Source organism: Peromyscus leucopus, chromosome 6 (assembly GCF_004664715.2).
Source record: "Peromyscus leucopus breed LL Stock chromosome 6, UCI_PerLeu_2.1, whole genome shotgun sequence".
Taxonomy (NCBI): Eukaryota; Metazoa; Chordata; class Mammalia; order Rodentia; family Cricetidae; genus Peromyscus; species Peromyscus leucopus.
Window position 1 is genome coordinate 25,713,711 of NC_051068.1, and position 25,613 is coordinate 25,739,323.

Consider the following 25,613-nt stretch of genomic DNA (forward strand, 5'->3'; position numbering starts at 1 on the left):
AAAAAAAAAAAAAGTCTTCAATTCTGTTCTGGACAGCTTTACACAGCTCTTGAAGCCGAATGCCCACACAGTGTGAATTTGAATGAAGTCCCTTTGGCACTGAACCTTGTAAGAGAGTAAACCAACTGAAAGCTTGAACAAGTCTCTTAAATATATCATTTCAGTACTATTTACCTTTTCTTGCCATTGGTTTTTTTTTTTTTTTTTTTTTTTTTTTTTTTTTTTTTTTTTTTTTTTTTTAGGAATCGCCCACTGTTGGCTTTCTTCATCAAAGAATTTGGCTTGTCAATTCTAATTTCCTTTTAAAAGGCAGAGACATAGTGGAAAAGTTGGAGGGTGGGGACCGACCGGGGAGAACCATGTAAAACAAAGTTTGGACTGAAAGGTGTGGGCTGTGTGGAGCTTGCAGAGGGCTTCCTGAGGGGAAGGTGGGGGCAGGATTATGACAGTCTTTCTTGGCATCTCCTTACTTTGAATCTCAGATATAACTCACTGACTTTCATGACTATTTGTACAGCTCATTTGTAACTTAAGTACCTTTTGAAAATAAACAACAAAATAATTGGAGAAAATATCCAAACTTTTGCTTATTGAGCGCGCTGTTTTTCTTGTGTCCATCAGTATGCACTTAAACACTCTGGAGGCTGTGGCAGGGCAAGACACAGAACTCAATCAGGGTAATTCTGTGGTAGACACAACAGTTTATTAAGCCTAGCTATAAGGTTGTTTGCATTCTCCCTTTGAAGTAAGACATATTTCCTGTGGGCCAGCAAGTTTCCTTTTTCCTGTTTAAGTCTTTACAGCTGAATTAAAGAAATCGAGATTCAAATGTCTCTACACATTTCTCCTGCTCTGACCCAGCAGTCACCACTCTGTGGTCTTAGGAAAGCCTGAAAATTCATCAAAATGTCCACCAGTGCTTAAATCCAATGTCGTTCTTATTCTCAAAAGGAAAATGACCATTGTGCCCTCTGAATTTTGGTGCTCTTTATTTATTTATTTTTTTCCTAGAATAAACACCAGCGAGCAGAGCTCAGCTATCTAGTTGACAGACCTCGCCGAGTTAACAGGTATGAACTCTTTGCAGTCCTCACCTTGGTGTGTAAACAGTTTCCTACCTGGTAAATGTAGGAGGTGGTGTGTTGTTTTGTTTTAAGAGACACAATGTATAAAGATTTTAAACTAGGGAAGGGCCGAAGTCCTGTATATAATTTGTTTGTCTGTGTGCTGTTGGCTATACAATGTTTTATTTATATAAAATTATGAAATGTTTTTCCAGTTTCTGTGACTTTTCCATGTGTTCATATATATTGTATGAACATGTCATAGACGTGTGCTTAGCTCCAGTCATAGAATAATGTCCAAACTTCACATGTTTGATGATTCAATTGCCTGTGATGTCTCCCAGATTTAAGTGGAAAAAAAAATGAGCTTCACGTGGAAATAGAGGTACATAAGAATTCCATGAGTCTGCAGCACACATCTGTGACCATGTGGTGGCAGAAGAATATTTTCTGTGTTTCTTTACCTTTTTTTTTCCCAGATCATTCTAACATTTTCCTTTTTGTGTTTCTAGTTCTGCGTTCCAGGAAGCTGATATAGTAAGCTCTAAGGACAGTGGTCATGGAGACAGTGAACAGGGAGACAGTGATCATGACGTCACCAATCGTGGTCAGTCAGCTGGTAAGTGTGATCAAACAGCAATCTAAATGCCCATTATATAGCTGTTTATTTAAATGCATCTGCAAAAGATGATGGCTTAGGTAATGGTCTGTCTTCTATTGGTCACTGTATGCTCAAAAGAAAGATTGTGAAAAGTGTTACTTCCCTTTGGAGTGCTGAGTAGGAATCACTTGCATCTATGAAGAATTCCTTCCGTACACAATGTTCTTTAATGGATTTAAGTCACATAGAGGTGTCCACATATCTCTCATCTGGTCTGGTTCCCTGTCTTCAAACAGTTAGGGTATTATTAGGCTTATTTAAGGAGGAGGTAACTGAGATAAATTAACTTACTGAGTTTCACAAAGGGAAAGAGAAAAGAAATGCATGGCTGGGCCCTAGAATCCAAACCTCTATACATTCTAGAGAAATGTATTTTACACACCAAATATAATAACCTGAGAAAAAATGATGTTTAAGAGTCACAAATAGGTTGAAAGTCTAGTTTTCAATTCTGGGTCTCTGGGATTCAGGACATTAGTAATAGACATTTGGTAGTTAGTATTTTCCAAGCATCTTTGATCTCTTTGTATTTTGACAAGTATTACATTTTGAACACAAGCATTTGTCTATGTGGGTTAACCTTTGGGTAGCTAATGGTCACAGGTGGCATTTTATTACAGTATAACTTTTAAATTGAATTTTACTTCAAATTTTTCTATATGAGTTTGACATATAAAGATATGTAAGATATTATAATACTAACTACTAATACTAAAAGAATTCATAAGAAATAAATTATATACCTTAAAAAATAACTTCATAAAATCGTTTGCTTTCCTCTACTTCCATTTGGATTTCACCCATGAAAGATATTTGCAGAACTCTCTTTCTTCCTAATTCTGTGTTTATTTGACATATGAAGAAATGAAAAGCCTGAGAAATTCCCAAAACATCTGAAAAAATGTCCATCACTGGGCTAGTGCTGGGAGACGCTTAGCTCTCTAGATACTTGACCTGGATTTTATTCTATAAAGTGACAGAGTGCCTTATTTTCAAGGTAATATTAGTCCTAGAGAGTATTCATTCCTTAAAACACTTGGTAGCCCTGGGAATGGTGCTGAGGCACTGTGTCAAAGGGCAATGCACACCCAGTAGGACCTGGCAGCAGTGGTTGCTACAAGCCTCTCAGTTGGCTAATGTGGGCTCTGTCTGTGCCTGCTTAGTCTTGGGAAACCCGGGCAAGAGGAAAGGAAAAAAGGCTGCTCAAGGGTCTCTTTATATTGCTTCAAGTCATTAATATGCAGACCTAATGAGACTTGAGAACTGCCAAGAATCCCCGGAGGTCCCTGCCCCTTGCGGGCCTTCACGCTAAGTGAACAGAGCATCTATTTAGTGTCTGGGATCCTGACAACAAACCAGACCTTGCCAGCAGTTTATATGTGAGTACAAAGTCCCTTTCATTTTTGCCCTATATGTGGCATATGATTTATTGTTATCATTTAAAAACTGTATATTTAAAATTATTCATTTATATTTTCCCCAAGTTTCTAATTTAATCCCAGCCTTTTTTTTCAACAAAAACATTCAACACAAGAAAAACAAAGCCGCTACATGTTACTTTAAATGCATTTTATTTCTTTCCCACCCACTCCCTTTTGTATTTTTCTTTCTTTTTCCTTAAGTAGCACCCCAGTCTCTGTGAGCATTTTAATCTAGTCACTTAGACGTACATAATGAGCCTAACAACCAATGCAAAGGGAGAGAAATGGAGAAACCTTCTCAAGGAAGACTAAATTTGTTAGATATTCCTGTTACCATGTCTTCATGGGAGCTATTTTATTTCACACACTGTTGACATTTTGTTAAAGATTCTTTCAAAAAATTTGGGATTTCAGGTCCTTTTAAGGACCATTAAAATGCAAAAATATGTTCTGCAATAGGTTTTAAATAGGCAAGGCAGTTTCTAGTTTTCATCATCAAAGGGCTGAACTATTTGCCCCCATATCTAAGTTGTTAAATGTGTAGCAGTGTTCTAGAATCACCACTCTATTTATGCAGTGCAGTGGTTACAGGGTAGACACAATAAACTGGGTACAATAATTGCTGTTTTGCAGTTGGAAGAAAGCACTTACAGTGAGAAGTAATTGCACCTTCATGTTGAATTGATCAGTTGTCATATGCTTAATTTTATAGTAAAAAGTATTCTGAGTGTTTTAAATGTAAAAATCTGAATGCATAAAATTAAAATGCCTGTTACTAAGTGATGATTGTCAGTTCATACTACTGTTTTGTGTTATAAACTTCTCAGCAAGTAGCAGGAATATATCAGAAGTGAAGTTTGCTCCAAAAAAATGTGATTTATTTCTTGGTAAAGGCAACGTATGTTGATCTTCCAAATTTGCAAAATTAGGTAATTAAGCAAATCTCACTAAGCATGTTGGGAGAAAATTTAAAATGATCAGAATAAAAGTACAAAGATTAAAAATCCTGAATTCTCTCTTTTAGCTTGTGTCTCTTGCCAACGCACAATGTAGCTTACTGTCTTACCTGTTCAAATTGCCTGACTTTTGCTTTACCTCTTCATTTTTCTGTTAACCTTACTTTATACTTATTTATTTTCTCATGGCTTCTATCTATTGTTTCCTGTGTTGTTCTTTATTTTTCTCCTGCCTGCTCTTCTGCTATCTAAGCCTTCAGCAGCCTCAAGCCTTCTTCACAGAAAGGCTGCCGACATGAAGGCAGCTGCAGAGAGTCACATGAGCCTTCTCAGTTGGCCACTGCACCTGGCTCCATGCACAATATTCCTGGGCTTGACCACTGCTCCGTAGCACAAGCTTTCTATAGCCTTGTCAAGGTGCTTTCCGTTTTTTTCAGTGCACTATTGATGTATCAGTTAGATATGGCAAAGGTCCAGGCAGATGTGGTGAAGGCTTGCATAAGCTATCACAAGAGGGAAAACTGATTAACTACAGCTAAAGGGTTAAAAACTAGATTTAATAAAGCAAGTCAGTATGCTAAAAGATTTATTGTTCTATCTTAGAATAAGGATATAGCATCTAGGTTACGTGATTTTAAACATTATTAACATTATTGAAGTGTATTTAAACAAATCTATTTAGTTGTAAGAAATGTCTTTATTAAATGCCTATGCTATGAAAATGCTACAAGTTGTGAATTTATTTTAATGCCTTTCTCTTTCAAAAGATATATTGAAAGGGAGAATTTTAGATGATTTAGTCACTTATAACAACTAAAAATTGCCAGCTTTGTCTTACAATATTTTGTTAAAAGAATTTAACATATTTATTCATCATATATGGTAACTATTAGATATAAATTTAAAAATAAAATAACTAGAACTATCAATTTTTTTAAAGATAATAAGTAAAATATATTATGTACTACATGGATCCATTGGACAGCTACAACCACTGCCAAAGAATTCTTAGTTTTCATGAACTATAAATATATTTTTCTTAATTTCAGATGTCGACTTATAAATACAGGGAATTCACTCTGGTGGTTTACAAAAACTTGTTTGGGTTTCTGGGGAACCTATGAGATACAGTCTGATGATGTGAGGACGCTAATATCTGGGAAAATAGGGAGGAGAAAATATTGAGAGAAAATTATAAACAGTTTGAAAGGTTATAGGGATAGAATTTTGATGTGTATTTTCATATGTTAATGAGTAATGAGACATATCTGACCCTGGCATAGACTTAAAAAATTATACTTACCTTATAACTGTAGTTAATGTCTATGAAGTACTTTTGGATATTTGAAGGATGGCTGGAAATTTTCTCAAAAATGAAGTTTGTTTTCTTTAAATTTGTTTTATCATACCTACTGAAATTTTGATTAGAAAAAAGTATTATCTATTATCAGAAACGAACACAAATTGGATACACTTCTTTCTTAATCATAACATTTTTCAGAGAACAACCTACGGCTATTGTCTAAAACATACATACGTGTATCTTAAAGTTTATCTGAGTCTGTCTTTGTAAAACAATCAGTCTCTCGTTTCAGCTGTAATAATTGCAGAAAAACTTATTCCTGAGGATCGGAAAGAAATGACTGGAAATAATGATTGCTAGTAAAATTACGTATCTTAAGACATTTCTTAGATGTATCAAAACTTCAAAAATCTATCTCTACACATGACATATGTTTAATCATGAATGCATTTGAAAGAGAAAATAAGTTAAACCTATTAAAACTTGAGCCTTCAATTTGAGCCATAGGAACTTGTCCGAACAAAATGGATGTTCTGAACTGCATCACAGGGAATGGAATTGGCATCCCCGTCATTGATGTGTCCACGTTTTCACAAAAAAGTGAAAGGCTTTCTTTCCTATGTATTTGGTGATTAAAAGTTACACAGTCAATGTGACTAATGACGAATGATAAAAGAACATTGTTAGTCATCTCACAACTCCCCTGCGTGAGGACCCATAATGGGATACATTTATTTCATTCTCCAACTATTTATCTAAACGACAAATAGAAAAAAATTCTATTTTCTATTAATTTCTCTGTTCCTTATTTGAAGTTTATTGATTATGCTGTGGTTTTCATTTTCATTTCTATAACTGATTTTTCCTCATGAGAAATATATCCCCTCGTTTTATTGACAAAACTGGTGAAATGCTCAGGCCCTATTTGAGAGACCTCACCTTCCACTCCAGTTATATACAATGATATATAACATTGCCAAGAAAGTTCCACTCCATAGGTTCATAAATTTGTTTAATACCTTGCTTACCAATTTTCTCTTTTGCCAAATGACACTGTAATAAGCTTTCAGTTTTCCTTAATTTTTGTTAATAGCATTCTTTGATGCTTTTTATCCTTTCTCAATCCATACAGCTTTTTTGCATAGTGTAAGGAAATTTTAACCAATCTTATGAGATATAGAAAAATTAATTAGGAGATATAGAAAAAATTGTCAAGTTTGCAAGATAAAAAACCTGTACAATTAAATATGTAATTAAATATATAGTTAAATATAAACTAATTTCTACCAAATATTGTCTGGTAACATCAAGAACTATCTTAACACTGGCACATTGGTTTACTAACAAGATGATGGTAATCTGAATTACAATGAACACTTGTACATGAACACATAAAAACTTACGAATGACTGGACTTCCATATGTTTGGCCGAATTTGCCTTTCAATGATATGCATCAATCATATGAAGAAAAATATTAACTGGAAAATCTGTCATTAGTATTTATCTTTCCATGATCAAATATGACAATTCTACATTAATATTTTTATCTTAAAGATCCAGAATTCTTGAAAATTATTATCAATTTTTTTAAATAATTACATATTATCCTTTGTTCTTAAATTTGACTTATGTGATACACAAGAGCTGTGGTGATATTGTGTAAGAGCCTTCTTCCTCCCATCACTAAATGAAATAGGAAAAATTAAACTACCAGTGGATCCAGATAGAAGTCTTGTGCCTGGGTTGCTGCCTATGCACCATATGAACGAGTATCAGGGATGTTCTCTTTCTCTTTTAGCATGTACAACTTCTTGCAGAAATAGGGTTTGTCTAGAGTGTAGTAAAACATCTCCAGGATTTCTATTCTGTTCCAAGTCAGATTCCGTAATTCCAGCTTCAGTATTTAAACTACTCAGGAGATTACCCAATAGTAATTCACTTTCAGGCTTGTGCATGAAAATTATCAGTTGGATATTATAATCAAAGATGGACTTATTATTATACATAGATTTGTTTAAAATGAAAAGCCATCATTTAGTGGGATTAACACATGGTAATTAACTTGGTGTTGTTTCCTCAAAAAGTATTTTTTTTGTAGTTAATGACCTTTAATTCTAAAAGAAAATGTAGAAATTCTATAAGTTTCATTATTTTGAAATATGTATTGTCTTTTACAAATATTTTCAAGTACACTATCATTTAAATCAGTGTGCAGCACAGAACATCTGTTGAAACATTAAAACTTCCTTTGAGAGCTTGAGATTTCTAGATATTTGTGCAATTAAGAGTCAAGTATACTCATTAAATATTCTATGTTAATTTAAAAGTCCCAGCTTTTCATACATTTGAAAGACCTTATGATATAAATTAATCATGCTTTAGTTATTTGAAATGAATCAAAATTGTACTTACCAGATGGCTCCGTGGGGAAAGGTCCTTGCCACTCATCCCGATGAACTGAGTTTCATCCCTAGTAACCACATAGTGGAAGGAGAGAAATCACCCATGCAAGTTGTGACCTGACCACACATGTGTCATAGTATGTATACACACAGACCCACACAAATAAGGAAATGGATATAATTTTTAAACACTAGAAAGGTTTACCAATATTTAAAACATTCAGTAAAATATACTAGCATGTTTTAAAAAGCACTGGAATGATATTTTTGTTTATATTCTTTTCTGTGTTGTGCTCTACACCAAGTGAGTATCAGGTTGGGCATAGTGACAGTTGACTGTATTTGGGTGTCTAAGGCAGGACAATTAAGAGTTTCAAGCTAACCTAGCTGTTTAGAGATGTCTAGGTCAGGTTGGGCTGTATAGCAAATCCCTGTCTCAAATATCAGAAGAAAGGAAACAAAAATATTAGTGCCGGGTGGTGGTGGTGCATGCCTTTAATCCCAGCACTCGGGAGGCAGAGCCAGGCAGATCTCTATGAGTTTGAGGCCAGCCTGGTCTACAGAGCGAGATCCAGGACAGGCACCAAAACTACACAGAGAAACCCTGTCTCAAAAAAACAAAACCAAAACCAAAAAAAAAAATATATATATTATTCCACAGCTCTGAAATATTCTTGAACTAGTGAGATAACTGAGTCAATCAAGTGCTTGCCTTTGAAGCCTAAGAATTAGAGTTTAAGGACCCAAGTACCAAGAGCTGGGTTGGGTGTGGTGGCATGCACTTGCAATCCCAGTGTTGAGAAGGGGAGACAGGCAGACTCTTAGCGCTCACTGGCCAGACAGCACAGTTTACTTAGCAAGGTCTAGGTCAGGGACAGGGACTCTATCTCAAAACAAAACAAAAAAAGTGAGTGGCATCTGAGGAATGACCTCTCTTATTTGTACATGCATACACAAATAGTTACATGTACATCTGCACGCATGAACACAGATACACAGACATACACATATAATATATAATATACATATATACATACTACACACAAATTCTTGTACGTGATTCAAGAACAGATAGACTTTCTTGGTCACAATCAGGTAACATTTAACAGCCTTGTCACTCTAATGACTGTGATAAAATTTGTAGTGTCATTTTCAATCTTGGTACATATAAGTTTGTGTTGACTAGGACAAGCATTTACAGTACAAATGAGCACTAAGGAATATGTCAATATTATCTGTTGTGGATTCCCACTGCATTTGGTTACCTCGGCTACACTAATTATAGTCATTTGTTTTTGGTTTGTGCAAGGTGGTAAATAATAAGTAATGTATAGGCATATGGACTGCCTGAGTTCCAGTGACAGATACCTTTAGGAACTAATTTCCCAGGAAACTAAGAACCACACTATTCCTGTGTACAAAATAAACAGAATTCTTGGTCATTGGTCAAATTTGGGCTGAATTTCTGTTGAATTTCACCTTCTATTTGAAATCTAAGGTTGGTAGTCTAATTGTTGTGTGACCTTAGCATACCCTTTCTGTGTTTGTAGGAACATCCGCTGATGCATTGTTAGAGGACACCGATTAAAAAGCCTATAGCTGAGATTTCCCTATGTTATTAACCTAGGAGAGAGTTTTAAAATATTCTTTTTCCATTCACTGTTTCCTCAACTTTTAAGAAGTCAGCATTGTTTTTCCACCAGTATTCTGAGTTTAGAAACTGTCTCTGTGACATCTTTGCCACAGAGTCTTATTTTTTATGGTTGTAGATCATTTATCCTGCTTTAAATGATAGGGGAAATGATATTAAGAATTTTTTTGTCTCCATCAGATTAAGAGAAAACTTACTTAGTGAAATGTTTTCACCCATCACTACCTTACCTGTAGACTTTTCCCGACTGTACAGCTGCCCGTGTTGACTACATCTGGAGTTTCTTGTCTCTTCCCTTTTCCTCTCTACCATTTTCTCTTCTTCCAGGTATGGATCTCTTCTCCAACTGCACCGAGGAGTGTAAAGCGCTAGGCCACTCCGACCGATGCTGGATGCCTTCATTTGTCCCTTCGGATGGACGCCAGGCTGCAGATTACCGCAGCAACCTGCATGTCCCCGGCATGGACTCAGTTCCAGACACCGAGGTCTTTGAACCTCCCGAAGCCCAGCCTGGAGCAGAGCGGTCCTTCTCGACCTTCGGCAAGGAGAAGGCCCTGCATGGCACCCTGGAGAGGAAGGAGCTGGACGGATTGCTGTCCAATACACGAGCGCCTTACAAACCACCATATTTGAGTAAGTATCACAAAAGCTTACATCAAAGTAGTTCCTCTTAAGAACTAAAGGTTCACATTCTTATTGCTGAAAACAGTTTGAGTTCTTAGAAATGTTGATGAAAATCATCTTTAGGTTTAGGCAGTACTCCAGGGTGGAAAACTGATAGTTAGCGGGAAAGTGGCCTCTGGTGTTAGGGTTGCATTTACAGCAAAACACAGCCTTGGCTTTTACAAAAAATATTTTCAGATGTTCTTTACTTCCCTAGAGTGTGGAACCCTGGCTTACTTGATTTCAGTGTAATTTGAAGGGCTAGTCAAAGTCGGAGTCCTTTCGGGGAATGTAAGGTTTCTGGGTATTGAACTGAGAGACTTGGGCATACCAGTCAAGCACTGTACCCCTGAACTACGCCCCCTGGCCTAGCCTCATGTTTCCTAATGATATTGGCTGATATTATCAGCTAATTGTGGTTTTATCATAATGAAGTTAAGCACATTAGATCAAATTTAGAAAGTAGTATAGACATGTAGACCTCATGTTGAGCTTTAACTAGAGATTAGGAGGTTTGCTGGTAAGGACTCAAGTCCATAATCAGAGTCAGAGGTACTGTGTGATAGAGGGACCAATGGTCTTGTAGCATTGAGACTACAGACAATATGGCCCTTAGTTCAATATAGTAACTGTATTCTCTAAATGGATTTATCTTATACAGCCATCTGACCAACAAAAATGCTTAGGGGTTCTATGATAGATTTCCTTTGAGGATCTCAGTAATGAAATTTTCCCGTTTAATAACTGCTCCATGACATCATCTCTTTTTAGTTAATGGATGAATACTATGTATAATTCAATTCTGATTAAGCCACATAAATAATACTTGATATAAAAAATAATGCTTGATAGAGGTAAAACCTACGGCAACTCAATCAAAAATCGAAATCTACCTGATATATAAATTCTGTTGCATTTGATATTTTCTTTCATCTTGTAGTATCAAGAAAATATTTGTTGGATCATAAACCAGAAACAAAGTTTGAGAGACATTGGAGATGTATCATTTCTATTTGAGCTGATAAAATAGGAAAGATTAAAAAAAAACTTGAAGAAAACAAACTGAATATGTATACATATATAACATATGTACATATTAAGACTATGTAACACAAAAATCACATAGTAAATCCATTGAGGTCATGGCTTCTAATGTTGAACAATAAGAATAGTCAAGTGTTTCACTGAGGCCCTCATCAGATTCATAAACAGTGATGACAATAGTGACCAAGGTGTATTTCATGAAAGATTGTGTTCAGATTCTCAAATTACATAGGAACACCACTGACTCCACGGGATACACTACTTTAGTATTACAGAGTCTATTAGTAATACCTTTTATGAATCACTGATATTTGATTAGCCATCATTTTATTTATACTATATAAAGAGCATAAGTACATAAATATTGAGAGTCTAAGATCCAAAATTAGACATAGCCACACATTCTAGTTTACTTAAAGAGAGCAAAAATCAAGTTTAAAAAAGGAGAACCATGATGAGATCTTCTCAAGTTGAATTATAGATTTGAGATTGTTCTAAAAATGAAATGTTTCCAAAATAATATGAATAATCCTACCTTGTTTTATGTAACTTTAAGAAATATGTTTTACAGAAAACTATCATTGACAATTTCAAGAAGAAAAACTAAAGGATATATGATTTTAAGGACTCAAAGCACATACCTTTAAATGCATACTAATATTTCTTTTATGGGCATATTGTCAGATAAATACACTTCACAGATAATGGAAAAGCAACTTCCATTTTATAATAGCAACAAGCACAATACTTGGCAAATTACTCTTCTATGTAAAACTGGAATTTGTTACAACTAAGAAAGTATTTTCTTAACTGACTAGTTTTTGATTTTAATAATGATCCTAGTAATCATACTTTTTAATAAATAACAACACTGTCCTTAATTTAGTGCAAAATTTTCTATTTTGTAAGAATCTATTATTCTCATTTAGAAGCCTGAATTCAGGGACCATTGATTTCATAAGTATGTGTGTTAACATAATCAAATAAAAAATCTATTGTTGTACCTTGTAAATTTAGATTTGGTTGCATATTGATTGAACATGTCTGTTGAATCAAATTAGTCTCTAATTATGGTCTATATTTTTCACTATCGATTTTAGCCCACTAATACTGTTCTAAATCCTCAGTGTTTGGATTGAAGTCGGACCCAAGTAGAGAATAAACAGAAAAAAAGCCATTTGTATTTATAATGTACTTAATTCACCCTGAACTTTAAGCATGTATGAATTTCTCCTTTTTAAAAAATAATAATATTTTAGTGATTTATGTCATATCGGACTCAGACAATCACCTTTAAAGTTAATATCTTCACACAGGGTCAATAGACACAGTCAATTTTATTGTTAGTATAATAGTACATACATACTATACTCTCAAGCTGTTTCTGGCCACCCCCCATCATATGGTGAGAGGGCTTAATTTTGTGTCATTTATCATCAGGAATGGAAATATTCTCATCTTCTAAATTAAAAACTACATCCATCGTGTGATTAAAAAAGCTAAAAATTGACACTAATTACTTGCTTTTAATCAGAATGTTTAGATAATTATTGAGGCTGCTGTTTTACTTTTGTTAACTATGCATTTAGTTTTATAATGAGTGTAATATACATTTGATGCTTAGGAAGGTAGCTATATATTTAATAATTTTTAAAGTTTCCAAAAATGTCTAGTGAGGTAACCACTGTAATTTATATAATAATGATGAGAAAAGGGCAACACGGATAAAAATACAAATTAGATCATTGTCTATGCTGGTAACTTCTGAGTACTATGCCTCTGATACACACACACACACACACACACACATATATATTTTAAGCTATACTAACTTTTGAAGAAAAAGAAAAGATACCAGGTGCTTGCATACAATGAAAATAGAGTTCACTTTGAAGTGGCAATTTAAACCAGTCACACATTCTTTCTTAACGCATAGAAAAACATCCACAAAGTTCCACCTGATCTGTTTACTCAAACGGAAATTAAAATAACTGGTATCAAGTTGATCACCTCTATCAATACTTCCTTAGTCACAAACGTTGCCTAACCTGTGTTTTCCTACTCATATTAGAGAAATATGGATTTCATACTTGTGGCAAAACTGTATATTTTGGAAACAGATATCTTACCTAGATTTACCTGAACCTTAGCCTCACCTAGCATTTTATTAGAGTATTAAAAATCCTAAGACACAAATTTAACTTTTAACTAAAATTAATAATTGCTTTTGCCAATTTAAAAACCAATTTAAAATGGGAAAAAAGCATTCTCTGGAGATTGGAAATGACCTTGCACTTCTGTCATAAGGATTCCTAGGATATGTTTTTAATTATAGACATTTTATTTAAAGCAATTTCATTCTTCAAATGACACAATGTATTACATGATACAATCTGGTTAGTCTCAGAAGATGAGAAGCAGAAATAATTTAACCACAGAGATGAGAAGATGGATCAGTGGGTCAAGTGCTCACCTTGCAAGCAAGGCAGCCCGAGGACAGGTTCTCAGAACCAAATAAAATGTAGGCACAGAAGTTACCTTGGCAGTTTTGAAGCTGAGACAACTATGACCCTGTGTGGCCAGCTAATCTAGGTGAATCTGGTGAGTTTCAGGTTCAGTGAGAGACACTGTCTCATAAAATAAGGTAGAGAAGTGATTGGGGAAGACACAATGTCAACCTGCACTGGCCTGCACATGCATCAACACAGGCACCGCACAAATACATATCTATTCACGATTTTCTATGCACACACATACCCATACCTACAACACACACACACACACACACACACACACACATACACACACACACACACACACACACTTTAAAAAACAGCTTGAGGAATGCAGTTGATAAAAAAAAAAGATGTTACTTATATAATTGACAAAAACCTGAATAGTTAAAACAATGCTAAGATATTTGGAATCACTCTTGAGTATATTTTAGTGTAATGTTAAAATTTCTTTTAAGACTTTTGTCAATGAATCAATGTGGTCCAAATTAGACAGCAGAAGCAATGCAGTAATAAATGTATGGGATACACAAGGAAAAATTTCTGATGATTTTTATTCTTTTCTTTAAGATATGTTTATTTATGTCATCTTTCCCTTCAATTTGTAATCCTCATTTATCATGTATTTGTGATAGGGATTTTTTTTTACTTGTTCAACATATTGAATGAAGTAATAAGACTTTACTGATGTAATGTTCTTGAAAACTTCTTAAACCCATGGGGTTTTCTAGACTTATCAGTTTATAGGGAAACCACTTAGTGAGACATACCATAGTCCATCGGGCCTTCATATTAGAAGCATCTAGATTAATGTTTGTATAGCAAAAGTTCATTTGTTCCTCTCTGTTTTTATCAGCTTTGCATTCTTTTAAATTTTTGCAGCTCACCCAGACTACATAAAAAGATCAAAAATTTAAAACATTGCACCTAAATTATTGCTGCCAATTTACCTAGATCTCTTCTTAGTAAATCCAATTTTGGTAAAAAGATCTTTTTGGCATCTGCTTCTGAGCACTTCCAGCCTCGAGCTGATGGGAAGTGAGGAACATGCTTTGTTTAGTAACATCTCTCCCAATGTCTTCATTATCTCAGTGTGCCTTCTGTGAGTTTTCATAATTTGCTGAACTCAATAGTGTGTTGAGAGCATATACAGAATTCAAAATAAAATGACTTTTCTTACTGATACTCATTACTAGCATATTTATATCACCCTGTGTGGTGGCATCTTTGGCATATATCTATTCCTCTAATGCCCTAAGTATAGCAGTACATCTGATGTTAAATCTACAAAGTAAGTGTTTTTTATTAAAGTATTTAAAAAGCCATTTCTGTCATGTAGTTATAGCCATCAGTAAATGAAGGAAAACCTTTTATGATTTTCCTTTTCTGTAAATAGATTTTTTTGAATGTTCGCTTCTCCTCCAAGCTCTGTTACTTATTAATCAAACATTTTGAGAGCTCTTTTGTTGATCTGTTTTTCTTTCCTCACACCCAGATCCATGAGCCTAATGTACTTAAATTTTCACTTTATCCCTGTTTCATAAATCCCAGATCATCTCACTCTAGTGGTGCTGTTTTCTATTAACTGCCCTGACTATACAATTATGAAGAAATACATAAACAAATACTTTACTCACTTCTATGGAAAATTAATGATAGCAAATAATCAGTAGCAAAGCTCAGCCTTGTGTCTACTGTTAGAGTTAGATGTCCACCTAATCCCATTAGTCCACCTATGTGCAAAACATTAATCGATTCCCAGTTTCCATCATTACTGAACTTAACTGAAGATAGCAGTGGCCTGGTTCCTCCCTATAATGCTAGGGACATGAACTAACCTGTCAGTCTGTTCTTTAGTTTCTTGCTTCTGGTGTATCTTAACTAATAGGATTGAAAGTTATGAAAACTCTTCTGAAAGGCAGCTGTGAAGCACCGTGTTTTATTTTATATGTACACATCTGCCACTGCTGATGCTTTCTTACTTGGGCATCATGCTTCTCCATAGCCAACCTCATGATATCACACGTCTTTACATCTGGATGATGTCAAACTAATATCCATCCAAGAAAGCTCTAATTCCTTTGATAAAGAACTCCTACAGCTTCTTTAGTCCTTGTTTTTGACTTCTTTAAATCTCTGCAATTTTTAAAGTGCCCTTTAAATATGGCTTTAAATTCAATTGACCTGATTTTTATAATCTTATGAATGGCTTACCCAAATGATCATATGCTAAGAATAAACTTCTGTGATCATTGTTGAAGATAATGTGCAGTTTCCCAGCAATCACAAATGTTGCTAGAATTTGCTTCTGTCCTGTAAGTTTTTCCCCTGACACAATTACTCTCTTGACACATCCAGACCTACCAAGTAATGAATAGTGTATGTTAAACCAATTATGAACAATAAAGAATGGATATTTTTAAGTATATGGATTTTATATAATGCTATCATTATTCACCCATTCACATATCTGGGCATAAATACAATTTTGGCACTTTTAAAGCAAACATTTGCTTTCTTTGCTTAAAATTTTAAATTAGTTTAATCCATTATTTAGTCAATATATGTAGGGATTTTAGAGGGCAGTAGAATTTGAACTTACTCTAGATATTGAAATATACCTAGTCATGGCATTTAAATTATGATTTTTTTCTTTCAACACTTTCAGAATTTAAGTTTATTTTGGTTTGTTCTTATCTTTCAACATTTTCAGAATTTAAATTTATTTTGATTTGTTCTTATAGCATATTACATCCCAGGGATATGCAATAGTGGTTTGTAACTCTTGACTCTTAGGATTATAATTACTCCCATTCCTTACCTTGTCTGTGAGGCTTTTCTCCAGCTTCTTGTTTTGAGTACCTCATGTGTTACCCTCCTTCTTTCACTTTCCATGAAGCTAGTAACACACATGTTCTTCTAGATTTAGCCATCTTTCTTTATTTACCTTCTATATGAATATTGTTTATTCAAGCCATTTATAATTCAGTTTTTGAGCAGCTATACACGGTTAGTTAAATGTTATCATTTAGGAATGAGTATAAAGAGAAGAGAACAGATAAAGTTAGCCATTCTTTTACATAATATTCCATTTTCTGTGAGACTTTGTGTAACTAAGGAAAATTTATTTCCTGCACATTTTCATTTTTAGCATATTAACATTTTCGTGTACCTCATTTTATATTACAGATCATTTCCACCCTCTTTCTTGTTTTGCACATTGGAAGTAAATCCATTTAAGCATTTGTCCATCCTAGGAGTCTAACAAAAGAAGATAATCAATTAAAACCTAAGTAGGATTATTCAATGAAAAGAAACGCCTACATATGGAATTACTTTTTCCTGCTTCATCATACTGAGGATTTCTGAATCAACATATGAATACTTTAAGTTATAAATATCTTGTAGATAATCCTGGAATATGCAAATTGATTTGCCTATAAATATCATTAAACAATATTCAATACTCAGTGTCCTAGACTCTTCTTGGCTGAGTGTGTCTTCTAAACTCCATTTTCTTGTAGAGTTAAAGTCACTTAGATAAGGTAGCTTGAAAATGGTGTAAGATTGTAAAATTGGTTGTTTAAGATGAAATAGTTTTATAACACTTTGCCTGATAGGACAGAACAATAATTTACTACTCAATATTCTGAGGCAGGAGGTTCACTGTCAATCTGGTCTGCAGCAAAAGCTCAAACACAGCCTGTGGGACTTATAAAGACACTGTCTTGAAAAAGAAATTAAAAGAGGGTATGGTGTGGTGCTCAGGGGTGGAAAATTTGCAAAACTACATGATGTGTGCAGCCTCTAGTATAATAAAAGAAGTTACATAGATAAATAAATACATACATAAATGCTAGTGAATAAAAACTGAAGTCAGTCTTGTATATGCTGGTGCTATATAAAGAATATAAAGTACTTGACGTTTGAGGTTCCTTAAGACTTCCAAGTCACTGCGAACAACAATCAAAATCATTTCAGAGGAAGAGAATGTAGGGCTTTGAAAGCATTGATTCTCAGAATGTTATTATTTTTATAGGACATGGATGGAAACAACTTGTGAGGAAGAAAAACTAATATTTAAAAATGGAATTTTAGCTCTGATTCTAGAGTTGACCCATAACATGATATTCAACACATATACTATGTGTTCCATAGCAATGTACTTACTGTATGCTTTATTTCAGAAACAAACTTTTAAAATATGTGGAGAGACACTGTAGACCGTAATTATGATTTCAGTGTCTCTGCAATGGAGTGCCATTCAAAATGATCAATTATAGCTTTAATTCATTGAGCTCAGCAAGAGATCATAAATACATTTCTGTTATGTCTTCATGATTAAGTTACATGGACACATGCACATTTAAACACTAACATGGAGGTAGTATACACCAACAATATACACTCAACAGAAGTATTGTACTTTAGAAAATTTAGTTTTTAATTATTCCCATCAGTTGTCACATGTAGAACTAATTGAAGTCAAGCTTAACAGAAGAATACATTCGTTCAGCTCCGCTCTCATCTTCTGCCACTAACAGGATAAGTTGCTTGTTAATAAACTGATAGGTGATGAAATCACTTTTAATTTGTCCATTTGATGTTTAAGGTCGGCCTTTTTCTTTTTCAGCAACAGTTCATAATCCTCAAGAATAACAGCAGGTTAACTATGGCAGTGTAGGCAAATTGCATTTCTGGTTTCAGTGCTGTGCGTTGCAGCAAGGATGTTAATTTTCATTGCTAGAAAAAAATCTAGTTAGTGTAGCTTTTTGTCCTTTTAATATTGATATTTGCCACGATCATACACTAGACTGTCCCACCTCTTGGCTGAGTAGTTGATTATTGCACGTTTTTACATAGTGGAAATTTGACTTCAGTTTATTAGTAACCATTTCAAGTGTCATGTATATATCACCAGCTATATTTGTGATGAAAATTAGATACTACTGTATTCTACAGAACTACATTTATGAGAAAAAGTATTGCTACATAGCCGAGGCCGATGTCTAAACTCATGGTTCTCCCACCTCGGTAATCTCGTGTTGGAATCATATGCCTGTGTCACCAGGCCAGGTGCTAAGATGGAATCTATAAAATTATGTTTGCTTGTTTTTGCACAAGGCCTTGAAATTTAGCTCAAGTTGGCCTTTAACTCAAAAACCCAAATAAACCCTTCCTTGCACAAAAAAAAAAAAAAAAAAAAATCTTTTATTTTTTTTATTTTTTTTATTTTTTTGGTTTTTCGAGACAGGGTTTCTCTGTGTAGCTTTGCGCCTTTCCTGGGACTCACTTGGTAGCCCAGGCTGGCCTCAAACTCACAGAGATCCACCTGGCTCTGCCTCCGAGTGCTGGGATTAAAGGCGAGCGCCACCGCCCAGCAAAAAAAAAAAATCATTTTATAAATATTTTTGTCATGCTATTCAAATAGATTTTTAGGTTGGGTATGTGCAAAAACATCTCTGTATGTAAGTAATGTGTAATGAGTGAAATCAATTACAGATATGTTTTCTATTTTAACTTTTGGTGGATAAAGATATGGTCATAGCACACTAATTCCTTTTTCATCTCTAATTAAAGATTCAGTAAGTAGGCTACTTTTTGAAGTGCAACATGTCATAAGGCCATGAGTCAACTATGACATTAGTAAACTAAGTTGATATAGCAATGGCATCTTGATTGTATAGACTTGATTGACTTTGTAAGCTAAAAGCGTTTCACAGGAAGGGTTGTGGGGATGGTCCACAAATATGAGAGTTAGTGTGATAGTCTGTCAGCTGCTGTACATCTTAAGCGTAGAAAATTTGTATAGAAAATGGGAAGGTGATCTGAAACACTCTAATGATGCAATTTTTAGATTTATTACATATAAATTTATATAAATTATACATCAGATGATTTTGTTCAAGAAAAACATAAGTATTTATTTGTTATTAATTTTCTTCATTCTTTCTAGTAAGACAAATGGCCATAAAATATATAACAGCCATTGCCTCCTATTAAGTTATATTTTACGTGTGTTCGGTTACATGAAATGGTAGAGAAATTTTATACTCAATATTCTGGTTTGTGTCAAGTCTTGACTGAATTCATTTCACACAAAATCCAATATAACTTTCTTTTCTTTTCATTCAAACATTTAAAAATAAATCCAGAAATCATGCTGTGTAATTCATTTAATCATGAGTTTATAATAGAGATAGTTATCTTTTATTTCAAAAAGAAGACTAAAAATATATTTGGACTGAAAATTTGGTACTACTTAATTCTATAACAACGTATTTATAAATGTTTTTAAATACTCTATCCTTTAAAATATTATTTTTTTATCATTGATTATGTAGTTGGTGGTCAAATTTCCATTAGTCATATAAACATTATTTATATTTACAAATAAGTTTCTTAATTTTTGTTTAAATACACTTTAAAAATAGGAAATATTTTAAGATTTTAATCAAGTGTCCTGTACATAAAAAAAAATCTGAAAATACCTAAATATGTCATTTGAGTTTTCTCAAGATGAGGATCCCCCTATGCAATCGGTGCTCCAAACATCTCTCTGTATTATGCCAAAACATTGGAAGTATCCCATGGCCTCTCCCACTCACTGCCACACCATATTTAGAACTATTTCAGTCTATGACCATTGATTATTTTATTTGTATTTTAAAGCTTCAATTATTGGAATAAATGAAATGTAAAATTCTATTAAAATTTATTAGCAAGTAATTGTTCTGATAATATTGGAAAATTAATCAGCAAGCCTTATTATCTACTAATGTATATAGAAAAGGACTATTTAGTGAGCAGATGTTTTTGAATATATAGTGTATTGTAGCTATCTTTATGTTTAGTCTATCAGAAATGCTTCACTCTCATCTTTGTGTCTTTTTTATTGACTAAATATAATATACTGTTAATTTAGTAGATTTTAAGAAACACACACTTGAATGTGTCAAGTTAAATGCCAGATTATAAAAAAAAAGAGAAGAAAATCGAGATGCTAGAACTTCATATGTCTTTGAAACCCAGTAGAGAATTATCACAATATATTATAATGTTAAAAGAAAATTTATAATTGAGAGACGAACATGATGAAAATCAATGCATCTAAACAGGGTTTTAAAAAATGATGAATGGCAGATTGAGAAGAAATGAGGAGCAAAGACATCACATATCTACAGAGAGATAGCAGCAATCAGTTTCTCCATCTTCAAGAGGACAGAAAAGAAAAGAAAGCATTTGGCCTCTTGAAAGGCTAAAGTAAAACTCTGGAGGAAATGCCCTGGCTAGCACACTGGTCTTTGCTCCTGAGGGAGGGAGAAAGAGCTCACATACAAAGCTTACAAACTCCAGACATATGCAGATGCCATCTGTGATTTCACAGAATCTCACTTTCTAGGGCCTTGATGTTGCTTTTTCTCACAAAATGTTATTCTCGAGCTGAGTCCAGCAAGAAATGGAGAAGGTTCAGCTGTCCAGAGGCAAAGCTTTGAGAAAACATTATTTTATTTCCCTCATTTTTACGAGTTATTGTGATTGACTTCTTAGATTTCCTTCCTTAGAATTTTAAAGAAAACTTGAGTTTCTTGAGGCCTCTGTCTTTTACCTCACATGATGATTTATGATAGATAATAAGACATCAAGAAAAAAAGCAAGAGCATTATAATTTAAGGAAAAGCTTTGTGATGTTGTTTAGAATTCACACAAGTATACGTGTATCAACTATTCTATGTATGCATTGAATAAGTGAATTGCATATGTTAAAATGCCCCAGATCACTTATGATGTCATAGTACATAAATTGGAAGCAAGTGAGTAGAAATTTAACATATCATATTATCTGGTATTTCATTATTGAGTTAATTTACTTTTCTGTTTTTTTTTTTTTTTTTTTTTTTGGTTTTTCGAGACAGGGTTTCTCTGTGTAGCTTTGCGCCTTTCCTGGAACTCACTTGGTAGCCCAGGCTGGCCTCGAACTCATGAAGATCCGCCTGCCTCTGCCTCCCGAGTGCTGGGATCAAAGGCATGTGCCACCACCGCCCGGCTAATTTACTTTTCTTAACATGAGAATTTTCCATGTTTGATGCTATAATATTCTCCAGTGCACTTTAAAAACAGATCGGCTTTGGTAGTGTGTGAAATAGCCCGCAATTAAATAAAAAGAAAGGATTTTTGTTAATTGTCATGATCGAGTTACACATATGATTACTTCGAACTTCATAGTGATCATGCTTTTCTTACTATGTTGAAAGTGAGCAGAAAACAAGTGCCACACATGATCATTTATATTTGAGCTTTGTATTTTACAGAATCAATTAAATAGTTGCTTCAACCTTGGAATGAAGAAGCTTGAATCAATCATGTGTCTTGAAAGTATGAAATGAAAGACAAAAATCATCAAATAAGGATTAGTGTGAATGAACATGAAGACTGGATTTCACAATAGAAACAGATACCTAGTGAGTGCCCACCTTGTAGGCAAGAATGGGAAATAATGATGTAATGCAGTCACTGGGATCAAAGGTTTTCAAAAGGGTTCAGTGCTTATCAGTCCAAGCTGTGGGAGGAAGCTAGTGAGATTCAGATAACAGTAAAAAATTTTAGAATCAACTGTATGGACATTTTGATTATGTGACAGTATGTAATCATAATATGTATTCTTTTTTCCTATCTGCAAAAGAGTAGTTTAATAGCACACAAAATGAAATGTCTTGTTCATTAGTTGGAGTGAACTCTAATTCTTTATGACTTGAATTAAGCTAAAGAATTGGGTGCATCTAATACAATGGTATTAACATACTTGTAGAATTATAGCAATATAGTATTAATTCATTGAATTTACTGACTGTTTTCTAAATTCAGGATTACCTGCTGAAATATCTGCAGGAAATATATGGCATTGAATAATTTAATTTTCTTCTTTCACAATTAAAATTGAGTTAGAATTTTGTAATCTGATCTTTGAACATTTCAATTTTTCATCTTTCAGTGATATAGAAATTCTATTTTGATAATTATTACTGAAAGTGTATAATATGGAGTATTATATATAATTTAAATAAAAATGCTGATAGATTAAAAATCATATTCTTTAATCTTAATTTTAAATCCTATTTAACCTAATATGGAGATATTTCATTTACTTTCCAATTTCAAAGGCCTATCAGCAGTACTATTATTTATTTTCTGTTATTTATTATAATTATATATTAATTATTAGAGAGTCTTGTGATAGTGTAAAATTATAAAAAAATAATAAAAGGGAGGAGGAAAAGGAAAGAGTGAGAGCACTGGCTAGTGCGTTAAGGTGCACTTTGTAAAATATTGTCAAGAACATCATAACCCATTTTTTAAAAAAAATTATAGTTTGAATACTGCTATATCTTAGAGATTTTGTATTTTATTTTTGTTTGTTACATTAATGTCCTCCAGCCTTGCCTGGTATACAGAAAATTACATCTCAAGAACTTTCCACAGATATGTGAGTAAATAGAACGATCAATAACTTCATTTAAAATATAGCTAATATCCTAAATAAATAAAGTGTAATATTCTGGAGAGCTCTCCAGAGGGAAGGTACAAATGGTATCAAAATCTGGCAGAAATCAGAAGTGGACACAGGTGTATCTAATAACTCACAATCCAGTGTAGACGAACTCATCTCTTTTTCGTGAAAGTGAGCTCTTCCTACGGAGCATGTCTAGGTAGTCAGAGCGGGGCAGGCCAATGTCCCTTCTCCAGTCATCCTAGACAGTGAAGAAGACGTGTGTTGTGATTCTCACATCTGTTCTCCACATGCCTCATGCAAACACCCACCCTTTCTATTAGAAATACACGTTATGGCCAACAAGTGCTTCAAGCAGTCCATCTGAATATTTATAAAACCCGAGAAACACTATATAGTCTTGCCACTTGCACAAAGGGTTCTGACCAGCTTTCATTAATTTTTATCACTTTTGACTTCATTACAACTTGGAACACTGTATTAGAATGCATGACTTTTCATATTCTCACAGGATTCAGTTTTATGTTATTTGTTCTCACAGCCTAGAATGGTTTCTCAAGGGTGTTCTTAGTGCATTTCCTCATGTCCAAGGTGTTGTGGAGACATTGAGGCTGACCCAGCCAATAACTATGTTATGTATAAAACTTCTTTAGTCTTTCTGTAACTCTTTCCTGTCTATAACACATACCTTAGGAGCTCATTGTGGAGATTAAATTATTTAATATATTTAAAGTAGAGTGCCTGGTCTAAAGGAAGCATTCATTAAGTGTTGAAACAACCATATATATATATATATATATATATATATATATATATATATATATATATATTCAGTTAAAATGGGAACCATATATATATATATATATATATATATATATATATATTCAGTTAAAATGGGAACGGTGACATCAGCCTGAGTACGGACAAAATTAAAATTTCGTGCTTTAATAGAACTAATTATGCCCTTTTCGCTCAGAGAGAAAAATCAGACACCAAGTGTTCTTTTCACAATAAATCACTATTTTGCATCATTAATATGTTCTTTCCCAGAGCACATGTGTTAAAAGTACACTATTCCTCTTTTACCCCTTTATCCATTAAGATATTACAGAACCAAATGTCTAATATGCATCAATGATTAATCTTCATTCATATTACAATGATGTTAGTTACAGGCAGGGATTACAACTTTTGAAATTTCATTTTCATTTTACTTTACTCAACTTGTGTATTTATACTTAGGGAAGACATTTGATTATGCAAAGCAAATAGTGATATAGAATTCTCATTTTGAAAACAAGAATTTTGATTTTATAGGATGTAAAAAATTAGGTTTACTGATTGTAGAAAAGAAAGGATTTATATTCTTTCCAGCAAAAAAATAAAAGGAAAGAATTAAATAAATCCATGTCTAATATAATTTATCTCCTCTGTATTTTGATAGTTGTGTTTGATCATTAGTGTAACTTGTGGCTATTGGTAGAATACTGTTATCCCTAATATTATTAGTATTTTCATGTAAGAGACACAGGTGCTCTGAATCTTTGGAGAACACAAACAGTTGTTAGAATGGAAACTCACACATTTCTATGAGATGTAGGAGAGATGTGTGTGTCTACTTAGGTCAGGGGATGACACATAAAAGCCAAAGGATTTTGTCACACTAGTCCTTCACTTAATTATTTAATGTACCTGATTCTCTCAATCAGCCTGCTATGTGCATTTTGTTGCACATCTTTCTAATTCAGACAGAATTATCAGATATTAACAAAAGCCAATGTGAAATACCCCCAAGAAACTGTGCAGACTTTACTAGTTAATGGATTGTTAATTGACTCTTTGTGACCATGCTACTTCTTTATTTTTATATTATAAAATATAAAAATACTTCTTTATTATTATAGATAATTACTATCTATAATTCTGTGTGTTTTTTGTTGTCTACATTCTACCCAGTTTTACAGCTATATGTGGATTTATTTCACAAATAATTCAAACACCCAGGAGAAATAAACCTTTGTCTATCTATCTATCTATCATCCATCATCATCCATCATCTATCTATCTATCTATCTATCTATCTATCTATCTATCTATCTACCTATCTATCATTTATCTGTCATTCATTTACCTGTCAAATTCTCTCTTTCTACATACATATCATTATGTTTCCTGAGTAAAAAAGACCAAAATACTAAGGTCTGTGCCCAACTTCTCCAGAATCAGAGCATTCTTATATCTCCCTCACATTCATTTCTCATGTTCAAAAATAAATTTTACTTTTTATAATCATCTGATTTCCTGCATTTAATAATGTTGTTTGCAATGATAGGAGAAGTGAGAAATGTTAAGACATACTAACCGTATTTGTCTTTAATTAGGCTGTGAGTTCTATTGGTGTAGTGAATTCATTTAAGCATTTTTT

At 33.6% G+C, this 25,613-nt stretch overlaps 1 protein-coding gene across 3 annotated transcripts in view; it reads left to right on the plus strand.

The window, feature by feature from the left end:
• The window catches only part of Pcdh10 (protocadherin 10), a 59,413-nt gene that overhangs the window by 4,021 nt on the left and 29,779 nt on the right, over positions 1-25,613 (plus strand). For 2 of the 3 annotated variants that reach the window (XM_028894390.2, XM_028894392.2), the window contains exons 2-4: positions 1,012-1,070; positions 1,577-1,683; positions 9,788-10,093. In XM_028894390.2, the coding sequence (XP_028750223.1) occupies positions 1,012-1,070; positions 1,577-1,683; positions 9,788-10,093 (472 nt within the window). Of the gene's footprint in view, positions 1-1,011; positions 1,071-1,576; positions 1,684-9,787; positions 10,094-16,869; positions 18,888-25,613 lie in introns of those variants that run through there. The other variant, XM_028894391.2, reaches the window with a different exon arrangement.